This window comes from Vanacampus margaritifer, chromosome 7, assembly GCF_051991255.1.
Source record: "Vanacampus margaritifer isolate UIUO_Vmar chromosome 7, RoL_Vmar_1.0, whole genome shotgun sequence".
In the NCBI taxonomy this organism is placed as follows: Eukaryota; Metazoa; Chordata; class Actinopteri; order Syngnathiformes; family Syngnathidae; genus Vanacampus; species Vanacampus margaritifer.
The window spans coordinates 12967029-12989401 of record NC_135438.1 but is presented as its reverse complement, the minus strand read 5'-3'; the positions used below and the strand labels follow the sequence as shown (position 1 = coordinate 12989401).

The window sequence follows — 22373 nt, the reverse complement described above, 5'->3', positions numbered from 1 at the left end:
TTTCTCCCAAGTCTGCATGGACGGTCCCCCCCTGTTTGAAATGGTAATTGTAACTTTCAGAGAGGTCAAAGGGTATCTGCTAGCTGACAGATAGTAAGTAAAAAGCAAATGGTGATCTGTCATCATCCCTGCCTGGAGAAAATGTCCTCCAGTCCAGTAGTCCCTGACCTTTCGTGCACCTGATTCAAATACTACACTACAAACACTAGAACAGTGTGGCTTCGTCATAAGAGAGCAAGTTCTAGACGGGCCTGCCAGCAGTCCAGACCTGTCTCTCATTGAAAATGTGCAAAGACTCCGAACTGTAGAGCAACTGAAGTTGTAGGAATTGAAAGATGATGTTATACGGTGGTAAACGTACCCGTGTTGTAGCATGACATTCAGAATGAATGAATATTTGTAAAAAAACAACATTTTGCAATTTGTATTGCATTCAATTGCATATAAATTAAAAACAATTTGACAATCATTTCAACCTGTTTTTATTTACGTTTTATACAACTACCCCAACTTTAGTGGGAATTGTGGTTTGTACTGTCTTGACACAGCCAGCACAGTGCACACAACACACCCTAAATTGTGTGTTGTGCCTGCTAACAAGGGCACCAGGCCAGCTGTTGCACAACATAACACATAATCAATCTTGTATATTAGGCCTGTAAACGCTGGTTGATTTCATCTTGGCTTTCAATGTTCTGAGGTGATACTGCCATACATAATACATAAAGTGCAAACATATCCGATTTATATCTACTGTACATACGAAGGAGTCCCAGGTCGGATTGGAATTTTTTTTTTAATTGTATTGTTCACACTGCATGAAAAAAAAAATCTGAAAAATAAAAAATAACAAAAATAATAAAAATAAAAAATGAGAATTGAGCTGCAGTGTGAACATAGCCTAAGGCATTTTTCTATCCACAGTGCTAAATCCATAGCGCGTCCCCACTTGTGGACATCAATGTGGCCCAGTGATGTTAACCAACATGCCAAGTAAATGCATCGTCTGTTCAACAACAAGCCCTCGTGTGTTCCGAATGGCTAAACCGAAATAATTAGAGGTCTACTGCCACTGGTTGAGAAATGTCAATGAAAGTCAAATAAGTCAGCTTATTGTGACTCTGTATGGGCCCATGTGTGCTACTTCACCAATTTCACCCATCTTTGAGTGGATACCAAATTGCAAATAAGCAATACCAAACATACGACAAATTGTGTGAGTGTTTACTACTCAATAGACCCTTTCACACTGTTCAGTTTCCACCTTTTTCTTGGGTTGCTGTTCATTGTGAACATCACTGACACGGGAGTAGTGTGCGGAAGTCAACCTTGAAATTTGCCATCTTGTGAGGTAGAGACACAACAGAAACTGTGTGATATGAAATACTGTAGCAGAAAATGTTAAAAGCAATTGTTGCAGTGTGAAGTCTTTCATACATCACAACAAACAGCGGCAAAGCATGAAGTCTCAAAAGTGGTCAGGGAAGATGTCATGTGAGACATTGACATATCCCATGAAACCAAAGACAGACTTTTGTGTCTTTATATTCAAAAAGAGTGTGCAGCCTCAACAAAACGCTTAGAAGAGAAGCAGAAGAATATACACCGAGTGTTTTTCATTCTTTTCCACTTGTGTGGCAATCGAAAACATTAGAAAATTGGATGCTTGAGGCACATCTGTCAAGCGACTCGTGTTCACATTCCTCATAAACTTTTGTGGTTAACCATTATAGGTTCCATTATCAGGCAACATTTTCAGACTATTCAGCTGTGTCCGAAATCAGGTAGTACGTAGTGCGACTGTGTCTTTTTTTTTTTTTTGCACGTGCACACCTCCTTGTGCATGAATGCGTTATTGTGAAGTGGCAACCAGGCTTTTGTACGTGCGTCAGCGGGAGGTCCAATGACATGTTCCGGTCTACTCAGGCCTCGCATACTGTTAAATGACACAGATGTCCTGTGTCCATTGTGGGCCTACGGCGACCCAGCAGGACCATTTCACGCCTCAAGGATGTCCAAAGAGGAAGTTAGAAGGGGCGCACCGCTGTGACATCAGCAGAGATCTTTGTGAATAAAAGCGCAGCAGGGGCCCATGTAGCAAATTAGCCTCAACAAGATATTCTTACCCCGAGAGCTTTACGGGGCTTAATCTGCTCCTGAAAAACAAATGTCAACTGCGTGCATCCTCTGGTTCTGCTTGTGTCAACCTGATTTTCAAGTGAGCACTTTTTTAGAAAATAATGTTTGTTTCTAGGCTGCAATTGCCATGGTGGCAAATAAAGTTTCAGGATGCTTTCACATTTAGGCCAAGCCCTTCAGTTTGTGTCTATAAAAAGAAAGTGATTATTATTTTATGAAGGAAGGATAAAAGCCTCCACTGTCTCCCTAGTGTAACGCCAGCATCCATCTAGTCGTGAGTAAAGCGAAAAAGTAGGCCAGTAGCATTGCTTCCTCTCATCTCTGGTTGCCTTAGTAGACCTTTCCTGAGGCTTGCATGTCTCGTGAGCGAATGAGCCACCCTTGAACAATAAACGTGTCCAGTGGCGATTTCTTCACGAGAAGCTAAATTAGATCTTCTTTTAAACCAATCCTTAATAGCATGATAGATATTCACAGATACTGTAGATAGAAATTTTTGATACTTATACTCTCTATTTTTCTGTGATTTGGACAAATTTTTCCATGATAATATACGTGAATGGCAGTCACTTAACTTGTCATTTATATGTGGGACGGTGAGCACTCTTGAGATATTTATGATTGAGCTCGAGTCCTTCAACACGGTTCCTGTTCAGTGATTTAAAGCCCCCTTGTTTCTGCCCCTGTGCATTCACAAGGCCGCTTGTTTCGAAGTCTCTGGAATGTTTTGCTAAACCCAGTGACTCGAGCGAGCTCACGCCAAACTTGTTTACTTTGCTTCCTTTACCGCACCCCCTCTCCTTCAAGTCTTTTCACACTTTCTCTTTTTAGCACGTACAGCTCACTTCTGACTGTCATGAAAAGACCTGTCTTGGTTTTATTGATCACCAAAATGAAACCTTACCATTGAAGATTTTTGAACCTCTGAGTAGCATGTAGCATAAAGGCTACAAGAGGCATTCTGTACTTTATACTGCATTCTGATTCTGTATTTATTGTGTCATACACTTTTAAAAGAGAATTGGTGACCAACTGTAAAAAGTCGCTTCAATTGGTAACATTAACATTAATCCAAAGTGAATATATTAAGTTTAATATTCATTAAACTTAATATATTCACTTTGGATTAACATATTATATTAAACTTAATATATTCAATTTGGATTAACATTAATTAATTCACTGCCATTGACGGCTATAAACGTCAAAAATTCATTTGAACTATTTCTATTAGTTTAACCTTTTTTTCCACTTTTGTTAACAATTTTTTTTGTGCATTCAGAACAGATATAAAAATGTGTGATTAATCGTGAGTTAACTAGTGAAGTCATGCGATTAATTACAATTAAAAATCGCAATCGCCCGACGAGATGATTATTAAAAATTAGGGGTGTCAGGCGATTATAATTTGTAATCGTAATTAATCGCATGACTTCAATAGTTAACTCACACTTAATCACAAATTTTATATCTTCTCTAAATGTACAGTAAAAAAAATCTAGGTTGTCATAATCTTAACAAAAGTAGAAATAAAATGTTAAACTAATGATTTTTGATGTTTAGAACCATCAATGGCAGCGAATGAGTTAAAATTAATATATTCACTTTGGATTAACTTAATTCAATCATGTGTTACCAAGTGAAACAATTTTATTAAGTTAGTCAACAATTCAATTTGTAATCTTGAATTGGTTCAACAATTCTTTTTTTAGAGTGTAGTGCATCCGGCATCACAAATGATGTTAATATTTGTAAAACACAGTTAAAACTTCAACGATGAACACATTCTCAACCACTGGAGAAAAGTAATATAAGAAATGGAACTAAAGATTATTCCACTGTTCAAAGTATTGCTATTTTGAAATCCCTTGTAAACGGAAATTTGAAAGTTATGTTAACAATTGCTCCTGCTAATCGTAATGTAAGAACAATAAAGCATTCGTTAATTTCAAAACTAATTCTCCAAAAAATAATAACTTGTATTTCCATGGTGCCTTTCAAGGGATCTAAGCCTTTTTGTTGATGTCTTCCTGTTAGTCGTAATAGTCCCTCAAGTGATATGTCAAGCACTTTTCAGCCATGCCACAAGAATCCTGCTCTTGACTTCCCATTGTCCCGTTCGCTGCCCATGCCTCCTCTCCAGCTACAAGGCAATGTGATTGTTAGGCATATAGAATTTGAGCAAACGAACCAAACCACTCAGACATCCAGATAGAAGCTGGAAAAACAAACCCGCTTAAGTACCCACTGACAATTCACTGCAACGGGGCGCAGATCCTTGCAGCGCTGATACTCATTGAAGCCACGATTCGGCAAAGCTTAGAGTCTAAAGTGGTGTGCACAAATATTTGCACACATTGTGGAATTTGCTCCTGCCACGATGCTTGAGAATGTCTGATTTCACACCGCAGAATTTCTTGCCTGTCTAGCCAACACCTTCGCTCCTGTCAGCAGAAATGCTATGGGTGCTGTTGACCGACAATTCTCATAGGTTTTGAGCTTACCAATGGCTTGTGGATTTCATACATGCTGCTAATGGGTCATCCTGAATGTTATGTTCAAATCGTCTCTTTTCTTTTTTTTAAACTGTCACAAGATATTTAACACGGTGCAGGCAAGGAAGCAAGAAATTAGCTGGAGATTGACTTTGTGCGCGTGATATTGCATCGTCTAACAAGACTTCGGATGTCTCCTTTGGTCTCTTGAGGTCTCCCTGATTTGTTGGAATTTAGATTTTTCTGGGGTTGGTGAAGGACTCTGGTTGGTGGCCTGGTGGGTGGTGTCTGGTCGGTGCTGGATTTCACTTTCCTTTCTTTTCTTTGGTCCTTCCTCGGGTCTCCTGACGGCCTCACGACTCTGGCTGGAAGTGTTCGGTTTAGGTGAACGGTTTTGGATTTTTTTAATAGGTTTTAGGTGAACTAATGAATACACACACACTCACACTCACACACACATGCACATACACATTCTCACCCACATACAAAAAAAAAATTTAAAAAAAGAGAGCAATGATGATGACATGTCAAATCGGTGAACCGAATGAACAATACTGAGCCCCCCCCCCCCCCAAAAAAAAAAAGACTTCGGATGTACGGAGAGATGATGGCGCGAGGGCTCGTCACTGGTCATTAGAAGTAAAACAGTCACATTCCGTTTGAATCTTTTCCAGATGGGTACTAACAACATATTTTAGTGCACTATTAAAGCGGCTTCATCTCTGGTGACTTAACTGCCTCTCGGGGTGCCTGATCTCATGGTATGTTGCTTGTTTACTCTTCAGCGCGCCCTTCATTTCCTGTGTCTGTTGCCGTTTGAGGGTCTCACCTGCCTTGATGCCTCTTTCTTTGTCATTTCGGGATTTTTTTTCTTAGTTAATCCTCTAGATCTTGTATTTTTATTTGGGGGTATTAGTGTAACTCTTAGAGATGTACGACTGAATCATTATTTTTTACATTAAATGAAAATAAAAATGGGGGGGGGGAGCCTATATTGATTAAAGGAAGTTTTGAACTCCAAAATATTTATTATTTATGTAGTTCGAGCAAAAATGGTGGGTGCTAAAAACTTTTTTTGTCTTTCTTTTTTTAACCTACTGCACGGGCTAGATGAGCACCTTTTCATCTCCTTTTCACTACAAATACATGTAAAGACAAATTAGCGTCTCACAATCATTCAGAACTGTAAAAATTGGTTCCATGTACTGTATTTATGCTCTTGAGTTATTCTATATTGAATGGCAGAATTTCTGGTACATTGGTTCTTAACCTGGGTTCGATCGAACGCCAGGGGCTCGGTGAGTCAGGCTCAGGGGTTCAACAGAGGTCAAGACACATACCCGACTCATATGATTTGTGGTCATACGCCCCGGTTGGCCATCATTGGCTGCAGGTGATCACATTGCATTGGTTGGCTTGCTACAGGGAATTTGGTGCACTCAGTAGTCGACTTGTGGCTGTTGTGATGGTACGTCATGGGATTTCTTGATTATTGTTATCACTCTACAGTATGTTGAGCAAAAAAAAGAAAGTGGTCGTACACGTGTGCAATATGAATGCACATGTATGAACAGAACATATGGTGTTCCACAGGGTTCAATTCTAGGGCCTCCTGTTATCGCTGTATCTGCTGCCCCTGGGTTCCATCATTAGAAAACTGTTTTTTTGTTTGTTTGTTTTAAAGTGCTCTATAAACATAGAGTTGATTTCACTGATGGAAGTAATCTTAAGGAACACTTCCTTAAGATGCAGGGAGATGGAGAATACAAGAACACAGCACTTGCAAAGTGTTGCAAGGTGACGAGTGCTTGTTTTGAAGAAAAGGCAACTCTCCCTGTTCATTTAGTTCACCAGTAAACCCTATACCTTTGTATTTAATTAGAAAAAAATGTATACATTTTTTTATTTTTTAATAAAGAAGAGTTTGGTGAATGTACATAGGAAACTGATGGGGTTCAGTACCTCCAACAAAGTTAAGAACTACTAGAATCGAGTACTTTATGTAAACATATAGAGCATAAGCATTTGCGTAAATCAGTGTTGGACTCGAAACCTTACAATACATTTCGGACAACGCATTTCTTCCAATTTAGTGGGAACAGTTTGTGAAAGGCACTTTTCTATTTCAGCATGACTGCACCTCAGCACACAAAGCAAGGCCTATGAAGGCACTTCTGAGAAACGAATCATGGATACGTTCAGGCTTGCAAGGCCTTTTCTAAACCCATTTCTAAGAATGTCAAAGGATTTGCCAGAGGGAAGTATCCTTCTACTCTATCTATCTATCTATCTATCTATCTATCTATCTATCTATCTATCATCTGTCCGTCCATCCATCCATCCGTCCGTCCATCCATCCATCCGTCCATCCATCCGTCTATCTATCTATCTATCTATCTATCTATCTATCTATCTATCTATCTATCTATCTATCTATCTATCATCTGTCCGTCCATTCGTCCGTCCATCCATCCATCCATCCATCTATCTATCTATCTATCTATCTATCTATCTATCTATCTATCTATCTATCTATCTATCTATCTATCTATCTATCTATCTATCTATCTATCTATCTATCTATCTATCTATCTATCTATCTATCTATCTATCTATCCAATGTTTATTTAAAGTCAAGACTGACATACCTGCTGTAGCTGCCAACTCATTCCAATGGAGACTTCTATCATGCTTCAGCGTAATCGCTCTGTGGTCAGACCAGCCACTTAATGTGTCTTTTCCGCCTTGCCTTTAAGATGTGTTGCCACTGACCTTTCACCTCTTGGTCACACGGGGAGTGTAACCCCCATTGTCTCCCGAATGGATGAACACAAGGCCACTGGCTGAGTGTCAACCTCCGTGTCCAGGCCGACCTCCCCTTTTACCTCCTTATTGCTGGTCATAATACAAGCACTGGAGCGCTTAGCATTAGCACGTTGGTGAAGTGACACTTTGACAGGCCGATGTCTTTGTGGATGTGTGCGTGAGGTCAGGGTCAGTTAACACAAAGTGTGGCTAGCCTTTCTTGAAGACACTTTTAAGGGTCACTCTCATTCCTCTCCAAACATCATTGGATTTAAAACCAACCATTATAAAAAGCGCTTTTGAAAATGCTTTTTTTTGCGTTGCCCGAGGTGACGCTAGTTAACCGTTATTGATTTTCATCAGATGTTTTCATGTATTTTCAGATTTCTCGAATAACTTACATTTGAAACTTAATGAGTACTGAATTGCTTGGATTTTTCTTCTCGTTGACAGATTTGCTGCATTAGTATAGGTGTCATGTGATCCACTCCTTCTAATATGCATGCACTGAAATGTGAGCTAGAAAGGCCACTTCGGTCTGATGGATCATGATTCATGAGCATGACAGTTTGGAGGATCAAGTTCAAAACCTGTGAGTAGTCTAACGCCACAACATCAACAGTAGCATCTCCTTTCAGTCTGTATACTTGCGCTTGGCTGGTCTCATTGCCTTTAAGGCATTTGCACTACACGCATTGGGTCCAGGAGGGGTTCTTTATACTATGGTTCTTCAGATCCAAAACTTAGATAGTGTGTAGACTCTAAATCCTCGGAATTTAGTTTAATCTTCCTTTGTTTTTTGTTCTGTTTCATGTAATGCACCAACATTGTCAGAATGTTGGGTCGTCCCGTGTCAAATCACCCATTTGGTTTTTATTTTAATGAAACTTCCTGAGCTCACAACTAAATCTCAAATTTTAGGTCAATCGGAGCAGAGGTTTGGGAGCTTCGTCCAGCCGAATTTTAATAGTTTTTGCAAAAAAGGGGCGTGGCCATACCCAAAGCCTCAGATATTCAGTGAATATTCATAAATAGTCATTAAAAGTTGAATATTCAATGCATAATCATTGAATTTTTTATATTCAATAACTGAGATACAGCGTTCAAAGGAAGTTGGCCACGCTCCTTTTTGTTAAAAATATTCAAATTTGGCGGGCCATAGTACCCAAATCCCTGCGTTCAGATTTTCAGATTTTTGGGGAGATGATTTGGAATGGAACGATCCAATTCCAATTCACACAAACCTGCAAAATTGATTGAAAATATTGAAATGTTGGTCCAGTAGTTAACAATATCACTTTTTGAGGAAGCGCGACAGATTTAAATGCTGGATTTTTAAGTACACTTCACTGAAAGTAGGTATTTGTTTAAAAGTAGACACAAGTCATGAAACAGTAAAGTTAGCAAAGGACTGACAGACATCCATGACTTGACTGCTGTGAAAAACTATTGGACTGTTGCCCAGAGTTCTCCTCCACCCATTGGTGGTACAAAAGCTTAGTATGTTATCATAGTTCATATCTGAGACGCCACGACGTTGACCTACTTTTACAGCATATTGAAATATTGTGCTAAAACATCAAGCCAGTATTTTTCATGTATAGTTGTACCTGTTTTATGTTTCCTGTCCATTCTAATTTCTTCATTCGTGAGAAAATATGGGGTAACTGGATAAACAGAGAAAAGGTCAGCAATGAGAACCAGAGCAAAATCTGCTGGTCATATGGCGGATCAGTCACTGCTGCCAGTCTCCAGCTGGACGGTATTAGTTTTCCTACATGCACAGAAGTTGAGCGATCTTCCCCACGGGACCGATGAGGAACAGGAGGACGAGGGCGGTTCCTGTTCATCTCAAAAAAAAAAAAAAAAAGAACCCCAAAACAGATCAGCACTGTCCATTAGCTGCTCATGTAAATAAACCTATAGCAGAGGGTGAGATGTGGACTGTTGTAATGAGGGTCTACTATCCATAAAGTGTATGGAAGTGACTGGTGAAATTGTTGTGAATTTTTTACATGCCTGTTCTTAGTACCTTTACATGCCGGAATATGTAGGAAAGATAATACATTCAGGTAAGAATTACTGATATTAAATTATTGCTTGTAAATCATTTAATTGCGCCATTCATCGTGAGGTTCTTTCCACACCGTACTCAGTGATAGCTGAATACCTGCTTTATTGCTGGTATTTATTTGTATTAGGCATATTTTACAAAATTCCTTAGATTCCTGTCCACGGGATTTGGGTCAACTATTCATAAAGGCCAACATTTAAAATGTCCAAGTCAAGCTGTAATCATCAAGAACCATCTCTGTTGGTTAATGTTTATTGAAATCCACCTGAAAAGTATGACAAGCATGCAAATACTGAATGACTTATGTTTGTCAGTATGTTTAGGAACATATAATAAAAAAAGAAAAACTGCCAAGATCTGTTTAATTCCTGCACGTGCAAGGCATCTATCTTATTCCTCTCATTCACGTATCTGTTTTAGTAGGTCAAGGCCGTCGCCTAAGTAATGAGTTAATATCAGAGCAATGTCTGCCTTCCTGCTGGGATTTGTCAGATGAGCTGAAGGCCAGATAATGGCTTGCACACTAAGCACATTTAAAGAAAAAGTGCTTTCCCTTGAAATATTAATAGTATGTGTAATTATTTTAACTACGTTGTCACTTTGGAAAACGATAATAAACTCAAATCTGAAAACGCGTGTTTAGTTTGTTAAAACGAGATTGTCATAAAAATATGTTGTACATTCCATTCAGGGGATTGATTACGCCCCCCAGGGGACACATTGGATTGATAGCTGTCGGCAGCTGCCAAATACAAGTCAGTCTTTGAGATTTTGTGCGTTTAATAGTAACAAAAATGTCTACATGGGCCCAAAAAATGGATCTGCTTTTCGCCACCTTGTTTCTTCAGTTATGTCCTTTCTTTTCATAGATTTAAAATCAAGCCAGTTATTTGTTCTATATGAAGCTGTCAGTTTTTTGTAAAAATCTGACTTTCTGTTGAACAAATTGGATGACGTTAACTTTCATCACTGCAAATCACTATCAGGGCCTTATTCTGCTGTTTGTTGCCAAACTGGATGACTTTCAGCTGGTGGCCACCTCTAGCTACTCTTCCACTAACATGGCGCCTCCGAAGGACGGATTGAGGATGAAATTTAGGGCATTAGAGAAAGTACAAATGGGTGAATCGTGAATCGGCAGGGGTTCTTCTTTGTATATTCCAAGCAGTGTTCATTTCGTCAATGAAAACTAAACAAAAGTAATCTTGTTCACCGGACTAAAACGGGACTACATTTGACTAAAACCCTCATTAAAAACAATAACTAAATCAGTTTGCGTTTTCGTCTCCTCTTTATTAGTCAACTAAAATGTACTTCACTTAATAAAAACTGAACTAAAAACTATGGACATTTTAGTTCATGAACAAAAACGAGATGAAAATTATTTGATTTTGTAAAATCTTGTCTCTGCTAATCTGTCACTTTGACACACAGTGACACACCCCCTTTGAAATCTGCAGCTAGCAGTGCAACATGCACAAACACATGGGACAGACAGTGGGTGGATTCACGGAGAAAGGTAAAAAAAATATTTTTTTATATGAATAGTAAATTATAGTTAATAACGTAACATTAATCCAACGGCTATAACGTTCCAACAATCATGTTAATCTGACCGCTAACTAATGCTGGCTAATTTACTAGCGCATAGCTAGCTGTTGATATATTGTAATTGTGTGTGAAGGTTGTGTGTGAGAACATTTTATGTAAAATAGTTTTAGATCCGAAATGTTCAATATAATCCTGACTAAAAAGTTGACAGTTTTTATTGACTGAATTTATGTTTACTTGGACTAAAAGACTAAAATGCTAGATTTATAGTGGACTAAAAATGGACTAAGTAAAAATGTGAAGTGGTTGACTAACTATGATAAAAACTAACAAGCAGGATTGAAACTGGACTAAAACTGAGACGAGATTTTAAAATGGCTGATAAAATTAACACAAATTCCAAGAGTGAGTCAGTGATCATATAAAAGAGAGTATTTGTGTGATTGTTTTTCTGTTATGTGCGCTGATATCGACTTCCGACCGTTCCAGGAAGTCAGTATAAGTGTTATAGAGAATGGTAGGATGGATAGATAGATTCTAAGTATATTTGTTTAAGTCCTGATCATATTGTTGTAATAGGATTTACCATGATGCGTACCCTTTTTTTCTTAGCTTTCTTTGATCTGTAGTTGCGTTCTTCATCTTATCTTCAGCACGGTGACATGAAGGGATCTGTTGTTCTGTTGAAAGTCAGCAGAAATATCTCCCAAAATTCAAAGCATTGCTGTCAGTGCTGGCGGAGGCACATTTGTCATAGAAGGCTCTGGATCAGTGAGAGTCTCCTGGTTGAATCTGGTTTGTGTTTCTCATGATAGTCTCTGTGTCTGCGTGCTTTGTCACGTGCCTCGCGAGAGGTCGAAGCAGGTCGCAGGTCAGGGCAGGCGAGACTAAAGCATCGACTTCCTGTGTTACTCGCGGCCGGATTCAGCACACAGGAAAATATGGTCGTATGGTATGTTGGAATTTACTATTTGTTTCATTTGTGTAGGAAGCCATCATCAAATTCTGTCTTTCTCTTTCACAGTAAAAATTGTGCATTGTTAGTTACGGTTGAAACAATTTGGCACTGTTTGCCCTTAAGACAAATTAACACAAATACAGCAAAATCCTTTAAGGTTTGTTTGAGGAATTCTTTTTTCGATATGACTCACAATGGAAGAAATCACCGTCTGGTAGGTGTGAGCTCTACTACCACACTAGTCAAAACAACAGTGTTCTTACAGTGTGCTTATATTTCCATCCACGTATTACACTACATTTTCATCCACACTCTCATTCATGCATGAATTGAACCACCTACATAAAGCCGTCTTTTGCCAACTTTGCCAGCTCCACCCGTATCCTTGGCAGCTCAACATGACATCACTTGACTGAAACTGCAACTTCACCGCAGTTTGACGAGACGAAGGCGTTAACAACTTTGTGATGACCGGTTCGTTTTTTTGCGTTCAATATGAGGATGATTCATTTTGAGTCACGAAGGAAACAAGGAATATACTTTCTGAGCGTATAAATGCAGATCTTGAGCATATGTGAATAATAGTATAGCAGGCGGCAGAGTGGACTTATAGTCAGCTTTTACTGATCTGATTCTGGATGTTCGAATCTTGGCTTCCTGTGTCAAGTTCACATGTTCTCCCTGCGCTTATGTGGGTTTTCTCCAAGTGCCCATAGTTGTGAATGTCAGTTTTTATTACTGTTTGTGTTGATTGTCTGGCAGCAGGTCCAGGTTGCTTCTTGTCTGACATCAGCTAGGATAGGCTCCAGCTCACCCACGACCGAGTGAGGACAAGCAGGACAGAAAATGGATGAATGAATGGAAATTCATGCTCATTTTTGAAATCTTGGTTGATGAATGGGTGTGTTCAGTTTGGAAAACCTGACTCCATGCCGTCCGACTTGTTCCGAACAGAATAGTGATTTTTAACATTTCCATCTAGAGCGTCATTCCCAGATTATTTAGTTGGTTTCCACAAAACCTCCACCTCTTGAAATGATTTGAAAATGTAGTCAGACACACAAACTCCTTCTGTGTTGCAATTGATCGATCACACTTTGCTGTGGCTTGCTTCATTCACTTCCTATACCTGAAAAAACAATACTTTTGTACCTTTTTCGGATGCAGTAAAGAATGGCATACAATTCCTTATTTTCTTCTGTTTTCACAGCCCGGGGTACAACTACTAAAATTACTATTATCTTTTTTTTTAACAAAGGGTCTTTCTATGTTCTCCCAAATGCCTCACAATTACCCTCAGGCTCTGCTCTTCCGCCTCTTTCCATCTTCTGTCCTAAAGCAACAAATTCATAATCTCGTTTCGCTACCCATGACTAATATGCTAAACAGGAGCAATAATCTACTCTGTGTGTGTGTGTGTTCTATGGTGTTTTGAAGAATTTTGAATACTGCTTAAAACTCATAGCTACTGTTCTAGTAGGAATACCTACTTGAAAATTCCAGCGATCCAAACTGAATCGCAAATATTATTATAGCGCACAAAATGAGGATTTGCTGTCTTGCTGATTTCCAACAAGCATGTCCTTGCACATGTTTTAGTGCCTTTGTGCGCGTGCGTGTGTGTGTGTACGTGTAGGTTAACTTTCACATTGTTGATTTTAGCTTTAACACCTAAGTGTTGGCCAGTCATCCTCTCTCATTGTCAGATTGCCAAGGATAAGACAGAGCCACATATGGTTGTGCTTTATCAGACAACTTAGGAATTCATTGCTCAAAGATCACAGTCACGCTCAAGGAATGGAATTTGTCAAGTGAATGAAAAATATTACATTGTTGGAGTGAATAAAAAAATATCTCAGATATATCACTGAGTCATTAGCGCTCAATAGTTTTTATAGGGTTTGTTTTGAGCAAGAACCCAAAACATATGAAAACCTGATAACTGAGTTGATATCCTTGTAATTGGACAAAAGTTTTATTTATCTTCCTCTGCATTTAATGAGCTATAAAGAAAGTGGTTCACTTAATAGATAATACTGTAGTACTTCAAAGGTCATACAATTGAATATTCGGCTAAACATTTGGGGAAAAGTACAGTGTGCGTCGTCTAATGTCGCACATAAAACCTCCAAATTGCGCCTTCATTACACACGAGGCATCCTCGTCTTCTGGAGTAGATTTCACCGCAGCGAGCGAGTAGCATAGCATCAACATAAAGCAGACTCGTGTGTGGATGGCGGTCAAGTGCACTAAAAGTTGTTAGCCAATAGAAGAAAACCTAATGAATGACCATATTGAAAATGTTGAAGATATAGACACTTAGACAGTTAAATGTAAGTAGCTGGGTTGATTGCTAACGCTAGCAGCTAGCTTGTAAGGCGCTAAAGTTGTGAGGTGCTATGAAACGGAACTTCTCATATGCACCATATATCGTTATTGTTAACAAAGCGTTCATTTCACTGTTTCGATATTACACTGGTTAGTTAGTTAGTTAGTTGGTTAGTTAGTTAGTTAGTTAGTTCACGCTTCCTGTAAAACATTAAGTATTTCAAGATGTTAGTTAAAATATAAACCTGTGTAGGATTTCTGATGGCAACAGTTTGCTTCAATTGAATTCATTTTACATTATCATACATTTTACATTATTTCCTGTAGGAACATTTGTTTGGAAGTCTCAACAAATTCACCAACGGATCCTGTTTGGCATCAGGACCAAACTAATAGCAATAAGTTTTTGAAATGTGTGCTTTAAAATCCATGTTTATGTTTTGTAAACGTGCAGACAAGCACATTGTCAAGACACCAGCCCTTTAAAAAGCCCATTATCCTCAATTGTTCAGTAAGCATTCCTGCACAGCCCATTTTTGTTACTATAGCTTTCTTTTTCCTTCTTGTGCGGTATTCTAATATAGCATTTCTGCTTCAGTCGCCCAGTAGGTCACTTAATAAAGGGATGATTCGCCAAAATAGTTGTCTATAAATAAAATAAAAAGTACAGAAAAACTCATGTCCATTGTTTTTGTATATACGTGTGTGTGTGTGTATATGTGTGTCAGCCCCCATTGTGATGGTGGTCAGTCCATCAAAGCCCGGAGAGGGTGTCGGCAAGGCATTTGGGCCGCTGTCTGCCTCACACTTCCTTTGTTTGTGTACGTGTGCGTTGTGTGTCTGCGTGTGGGTGTGTGTTGGTCTCTCTTGACTTCCTCGTCGCTGTTGTGTGCTTGGAAGCATCTCTCACTGTCTCGCCACTCGCTGCCGTAGAAGGCAAATCGACTGTACTATTTGTGGAGATTCCTGTTTTAGAAGCACACCGTATGTATTGTATTAAGCAACACACAAGAAAATTACTGATAACTGGTATAATTACTTACATGTACGTATACGCCTCAAATGTCCTTCAGGGGTCTCAACCTCAAAAAGTTATAATTCTTTTATCTCTTTAGTAAGTCTTTGTTGACATGGCCTTGGGAGTGTGTGTGCATCCAAGTGTGTGTGCGTGTGTGTGCGTGTTGGACTGACATGTCCATCCTCTAACCCTCACCTAACCTCCTTGTTTGAGGTTAGAAAAAGGAGCCTACACCCTGAAGGTGAACCAGAAGGAAGGCTGAAGCATTGGGAAGGGGGATGGGGGCTAGTGGAGCATTTTTCTTATTCTACTTTTCTTCCTTTTACATGTTACGACTCTCTTCTGCACATTAATCTGCAAGACTGGTAGTTTTGAAAGTCATTATTCATGTTCATTTTCCTCCTCCAGACGATTCTCCTGTGTCAGGGGTCAGAGGTGGGACTGCAGAGGTTACAAGCTACAGCTGCCGCTGCACTCAGCAGCAGTGAGATGCTAGTAAATACATCTGTAATCAGTGTTGATTTAACATCTGGGATCTCAACACTCAGTCAGACCTTCTTTTGCTTGACAGTGGCCACTTCAATGACAAGTGAATGGAAAGAACCCAAAACGTGCCATTAAAGAATTGAGCCATTCCACTATGCTAGCTAATTTGTTCAAATCTAGAAAGATACTTCCCATTGGGAAGTAATGGAAATTAAAAAAAAGTAAAGCCACACCCTTCACTGATGTGTACATACGTGATTCTTATACCTTAATTGAAAAAGGCACGCAATTATAAAAGTGCATAACACTGGCCAGCTTCAACAAAATAGCAGCATTCGCAATAAACTAGCATTAGCATTGTAAACAAAACATCGTTAGCCACGGCTGTTCATGTTGGTCATAGATATACAGTACATACGATTATTCATAATAGTGTCACTATAGCCCCAAATTTCTCATTTGAAGTTTCATTTCTCATTTGAAGTTTCATTTTTGGAATGTACGATCAATGAAAAATCCAAAACAGGTGATAATTTCGTCGAGCAGAAATGTCCTCTAAGCTGTTAGCAAATGATGGGCTTTTTTTTTTCTTCATTTTTTTTTTATTTCCAGGGGTGAATATTCCAAAAGTCATCAAAGCTTGTGCCTAATTCTCGCACCGACGGCGCAGTCTTCACGCCGCTCGTGCGTTTGCCTTCATACTTGTGCGCAATCCACATCGTGTTGTTTTGAAAACGTGCTGCAGTTTCACTCCAAGTTGCGGGTGTCGCTACGGCTGGCTAGGACGCCAAAGAGTGGAGATTCCTCTGCTATTTATGACCAATTCCAGAAGTCGTTTTTCGTTTCCGGAACAAGGAACAAAGGGAGAGAGAGAAGATTAAAAGAGTTGGCTGCTATTTGAGCGTCTTAATAATGCCTTGAGTTTGAATCATACAAATGCATATTGTAACATTTGAAAAGTGATCGACATTTAATGCTAATTTACAGCGGTTACAGTCGGCCGCTGTAACCTCGTTAAAACACAACAACACCCTACGTGCTTAGCTTACAAACAGTTTTTGTTTTTGTTTGTTTTTGCTTACAAACACAGTTGCCTTCATGGAAACTAAGTAAAGTAAAGCTGATGACAGCGTGTGACTAAATGAACCAATTATGAGTGATGCTATGTCTACCACCTACAAGAATTTGTGACGTGCGCGCAACACCCTCGCTGGCTGCGAGCTGCGGCGCTCTTATCGGCGTAAACCACGTGATGTGTGACGTGAAGTGTCAACTAGGCTTGAAAGTGAAAAGTAATTGATTGGCACTTCGTCGGTCACACCATCTTTCTCTGACAGATTAATCTTTGTCTGGCGTTGTAGTTTATTCAAAAAATCAAACTGTAAACTCCCCCTTTAAGTAACATTTAAACATTTTACACATTAAACACTTTACTTGCATGCAAGTGTAAAAAGGAGTTATTGTTTATTCATCCTTAATTTTGATGATTAAATGATGGATGTGGTGACAGACTGAGATAACTGCTTGCACTCGGGAGGTGAGTCACTTCAGATGAAGACATCAATAACACAACGCACGTTCCGGTACATTCCGTTCTTCTTCTGTTCTTTACTTTTACTTAATGCCGCTCTCACTAGAGCTGAGACAAAGATGTGCAACTTTTTTTTTTTTTTTTTTTAGTGGTTGTCATCATGTATTTCCACTCTCCCATCACGACTATTACTGTGTTGTAATCACAAAAACACACACAAAAAAAAGTGAAAGTGGTAGTCTTGTGATGCATGCATTTTTGTCCACAACAATGATACGCCTTATGAGGCTTTTTCTTTTTTTCATGAAAACTTTCAGAAACTTCAATTTGTATGGTTTAACTATTGATGGCTAGAATTGAAAGATGATAACGTTGTGCTGCCGGTTCATGCTGTTAATACGAGCTTGACGGCTCCTGCCGCCATCGTTTCTAAGCGGGCTCAGTTGACCCATGGCTAGTTGAGGGTAGATCTAAAGTCGAGTTTTGGAGGCGGCCTCTGGGTGGTCGTGTTTTGTAGCTCTTGGGATTTGGCCTTGTTTGGTAATCTCCCGTCATCTCTCATTCCTCTCTTTGCTTATTCTCTGTGTCCTTCTCCTGCATCAGCCTGAGCTCCTAGACAAAACTATCTCAACCCACCTGCGTCATATTTTTTTGACAATGACATTTCATCTATTATACTTTCTTTTTATTTATTTCATCATTATTCTGCGATTACTTTGAGTTTGACGTTATGCTTTAGTACTTGCAGGACAAAAGAACTCTAAAGAATTGCCACACACTGAAATTGCATGTCCTTGAAAATGGGGAGAAAGAATACTGAGAAACTGGGAAAGGCTGTTTTGAATTAGACCAGTTAAAGCCAATCTTGTGCACCCCCTTACAAACACGTGCGTCAAAATCGGAAACATATGAAGAGCCAACGTATTTCCCATCCATATGACTCAATGGTGATAAATCAAGTGAAATGATGTGGCCCTTCACCGCCTGCGTTGTCGGGGGGAACTTAAGGTATTTGTTTATTAGTACTGTATTCCATTTACATCTGCAATTTGTTAAGCCTTCTTACACACACACACACACACGCAAGCACACGCCAGTGATACATTCATGAATTATTTGTCATAAAACTGTCAAAACTACAACCCAGTTGGATGTAGCACTTGCCAGATCAGTGTCATGATGCACATGTAGCCTAATGACAAAATTCAAGCATATAACATTTTACCCTGATTTAAATTGGGGGTTTTCCACTTTGGTGGGGTTCTATGCTGTACTATGGCCATTCTAGTTCTTTTCCATGAAACAAGGATGGTTGTGTTTCATTTCGGTTTGTAAGCTTGTTTGTTTCCCAAATAACTCTGCAGGGCGTTTACCACACTATCAAACAGTTTCACTTCTGATTTAGAAGACACTGGCATTATGGAGCCTGACCACAAGAAGATCAATAAACACAAACTTTTGAAAACAAGCTCCAATATACACGAAAAATGGTTGTCTGTTAAAAAAAAAAAAAAAAGTTATAATGATAAAAAGCACATTAAATGTATAATCGGGCAGAACATTAAGCCCAAAATCATGTATGTTATGCACCATACCATTTTTTAAGGTCATGATTCAGGTCACATTCATTTCTCGCCTTTGTCTCACCGTCATCCACGGCACCACCATATTACATAATAGCCCCTGCATTTGATTAAGATCGTTTTTTATGATCTTCTACTTTTGAACAGAAGTCAAGAAAATACTGTGGCGATCTTTTACGGGCCACATAAAATGACTTGGATTACTGGATTTGACGACTAGAGTCTTTAATAAATCCAGCATACATGTTGTTTTGAGATGTGGGAGGAAGCTGGAGGACACCTGACCCACGCAAGCGAGAAAATACAGTACACCCAGAACATCTCAACTATGAGGCAGATGTGCTAGCTACTTGTGCACTGTGCTGCCCCAAACCCTTCCCCCCACTTTTTTTTTTTTTTTACTTGTGTAAACAAACATAGGTGATCCCATTCCCGTGCTCGTGTTGTACGTGCGTCAAGCGCTCTGATAGGCTTCGTGCACAAAGGAGCGTCTCTCCCTCTTAATGATATGCAAACCGGACTTCGCCGCCTCCCGGGAGAGCTGCTTGACACTCACACTGTGCTGCAGCAAGAGCACTTTCGCTTTTACACTACAGCAACTCTTAACCCTGGAGAACCCACGCGGTCAAATTTGGCCCCTATAAATTCTGCTACTCAAATAACAAAGACCTTTTTTCTTTTTCTTTTTTTACAAATTTAACTTCAAAAGTCCAGAGTGCCACTTCTGACCCCTGCATGGGGCCATCTAGTGGATGAATATTGCACTTACATGAGCCAGAGTGGTGGTGACAAAATGGCTGGCAACATGCTGTTTTGTTGAGCTGGAAATCAATCCAAACAAAACCATCTTCTCAGCAAACCATCAGATGGTAAAAAAATTTTTTTTTTGTTAATCTAGTTCATATCATGTTGCAAAATGCCTAGGAGTATGTTTTATATATATATTTTGATAAATTAGCAACTCTGAGCTAGTTTAAAAAAAAAGGGTTAAAATTGAAAAAACATATATTTTGGTGTTCAGTGAACTTATAGCAGTCATTTCATTGTATAATTCATAATTTTCCAAAGAAGAAAAGGGTTCTTGGGTTCTCCAGGGTTAAAAGTATTTGGAAAAATTCGCTTGGTGCCCAAGGTCGGCGGGGATGTGTGCCGTGACGCGTCACGATGACAGACAGTGAGTCCCGTTCACGTTCCGTAAAGCCCGGCTTGTGAGCTGGTCTTCATCAGGTGGAGAGCAGCAGCGGGGGCGGGTGTGAGTGTGGGTGTGAATGTGGGTGGAGCCACGGCACATTTGGCCATTCCTAAAGCTTGAATCACTCCTCTCCCCATTCACATTCCTGCCGTGGACCGCTCCACGCAAGCCGCGCAAGGCGTCGGGAGAAGTGTAAAATTGAGAACTGTACGTTATTTCGCGGCCACATCGAATGATAATTATGGATGTACTGTGTCCGGTACTGCTTAGAGGACATTTGCTGCCGAATTTATAGTTGGGATTTATGTCTGGATTTATCATGAGGGCTTCATTGTAAGTGAGGACCCAAAAGAAGTTCGTCGCTTGTCGGAACACAGTCGGAGGGTTTTTATGCGGACACGCTGAAAATGATACTTACACGTAAGTTTTTTTTGTTTTTTGTTTTTTTACAATTGCAGAAATGTTCTTGTGTATTCTATATATTTTGTGTGTATATGCATTTATTGTATACTGCATATATTTAGGGGGGTTTGACCATTAAAAAAAATGTTTTTAGTTGTTTTGTATTCTGAAAATATGATTAGAATACAAACGAAATGTTGGTCCTACTTATAAACTTTTCGCATAGATCTGTGTTACCTTTCTCTAGAACCTCTCACTTAGAACTATATGTTTTTTACCTGTTGTTAATTTATTGAGTCAAATATAACTTATAGTTTTGTCTTTTTCTACCAATAAAATACAGCCTACTACATTAGTATGGAATGTCCTTTTATGTGCACCTGGCTAAGAGGAACATGACTGATCACTGAGATGTGTGGTTGAGACATAGCCAAGAGCTACTGTAATTTTCCTAAATCTTTCAGACAATGACTATACATAGATAACAACCTCCTTTGACACATTATTTAATGTCTACTAAAGGCCCACAGATGGCAAGTGCCCTTGCCTTTTGCCCCAAAACCTTTTTGCTAATAAGGGCAGAGGAGATGAGTCTGTATAAAATCCTCTTTTCGGTTGTGCTGCCTGGCTTAACTTGATTTGTGTGCTTTGGCTCTTGAAATAGTACTGTTTTTTAGGCACATGCTTCCTTATCAGATATCTCGGTCTTTGGACCAGGTACAAAAGGCAACAGGTTTGGTTGGAGCAATCTCCAACACACTTGTAGACATCACGGCATCACAGCGCAATATGTCATTGTTTACAGTACTAACAATGAGTGATCTAGCTGTTGAATGTTTCACAAGCTTCAAATTAGGTTTTGGGTTCGATGTCTATGTGACTTAGTGAAAATCAATGATCGCTTAAAAAAAGAGGGAAAAAAACTGAAGGAAACCCGCTTCAGCTTCTCTGCTTTGTGAAACAGGAAGTGAGCTGAGGCCTTATCTGCAGGATTTCACATCCAGCTGGCGCACGGCTCACATCCCGTGAGAAGACACACATGTGCATTAATGTTGTCACCTCTTTTCTGAAGGAAGCGCCATTCTGGCCGCTGAAGGTGAATGTATCAAGTGGTGGGTCCTGGCTAGGTGGGCTCCCATCTGGCTGTGGAAAGCTTATCATGAGTTTGAATACGCGTAGTCACCTGATCCCCAGCTTTAGCTGCTCTCTGTGTGCATAAATCTATCATCGGGGGAGCTCTGTGTCCATTGGTGTTAACCAACAATGATCCATGCAGCTGTGCTTGTGAGCATGTGTCTCAAAGTGAAAAGGACCATGCTTGTAGCTTCATCCTTTTTTGCATGTGTGTTTGAGGGGCATCGCTTGAGGCAAGCCAGATGGTGATAGTGCTGCCACTGTCTCACTTTAGTGAGCAGCAGCCAGATTTTCTCATGGTGCACCAGCTGCCTCGGCCATGAAATGTCTTGAATCCCAATAGACTATCTTTGTCTATAAGGTCTACTTGTTGATAGCTTTTTTTTTAAAATCACATCCCCTGCCTAGACCCACTTTACAACTTCTCCAGAAGACTGTCTCAGTCCTACAGTTGATAAGACTGCCTTTTGGGGTTGCGTCACATTCGGCGCTGCGAGCTCGATTACGTTATTGCAGATAAGCCTCATGACAGTTAGTCAAGCATTCTTTTCAATCTGCCAACTTCAAAGCCTCAGCCCTGGTGATAACTGTATTCAGGCTCTTGACCTCCAGTCCTCCATGTCTGCAACAGAGCCTTTGAGGTTGGGAGGCAGCATCCTTTGTTTGCTAGCTGCTGA

General features: G+C 39.7%; 1 protein-coding gene across 3 annotated transcripts in view; it reads left to right on the top strand.

Annotated features, from left to right (window-relative positions):
* The window catches only part of dlc1 (DLC1 Rho GTPase activating protein), an 88675-nt gene that overhangs the window by 37106 nt on the left and 29196 nt on the right, over positions 1-22373 (top strand). The window contains exon 1 of one of the 3 annotated variants that reach the window (XM_077570462.1): positions 20319-20580. The exons of the other annotated variants lie outside the window; for them this stretch is intronic. Within the exon in view, the coding sequence (XP_077426588.1) occupies positions 20568-20580 (13 nt within the window). The 5' untranslated portion in view covers positions 20319-20567. Of the gene's footprint in view, positions 1-20318; positions 20581-22373 lie in introns of those variants that run through there. 3 annotated transcript variants of the gene reach the window in all.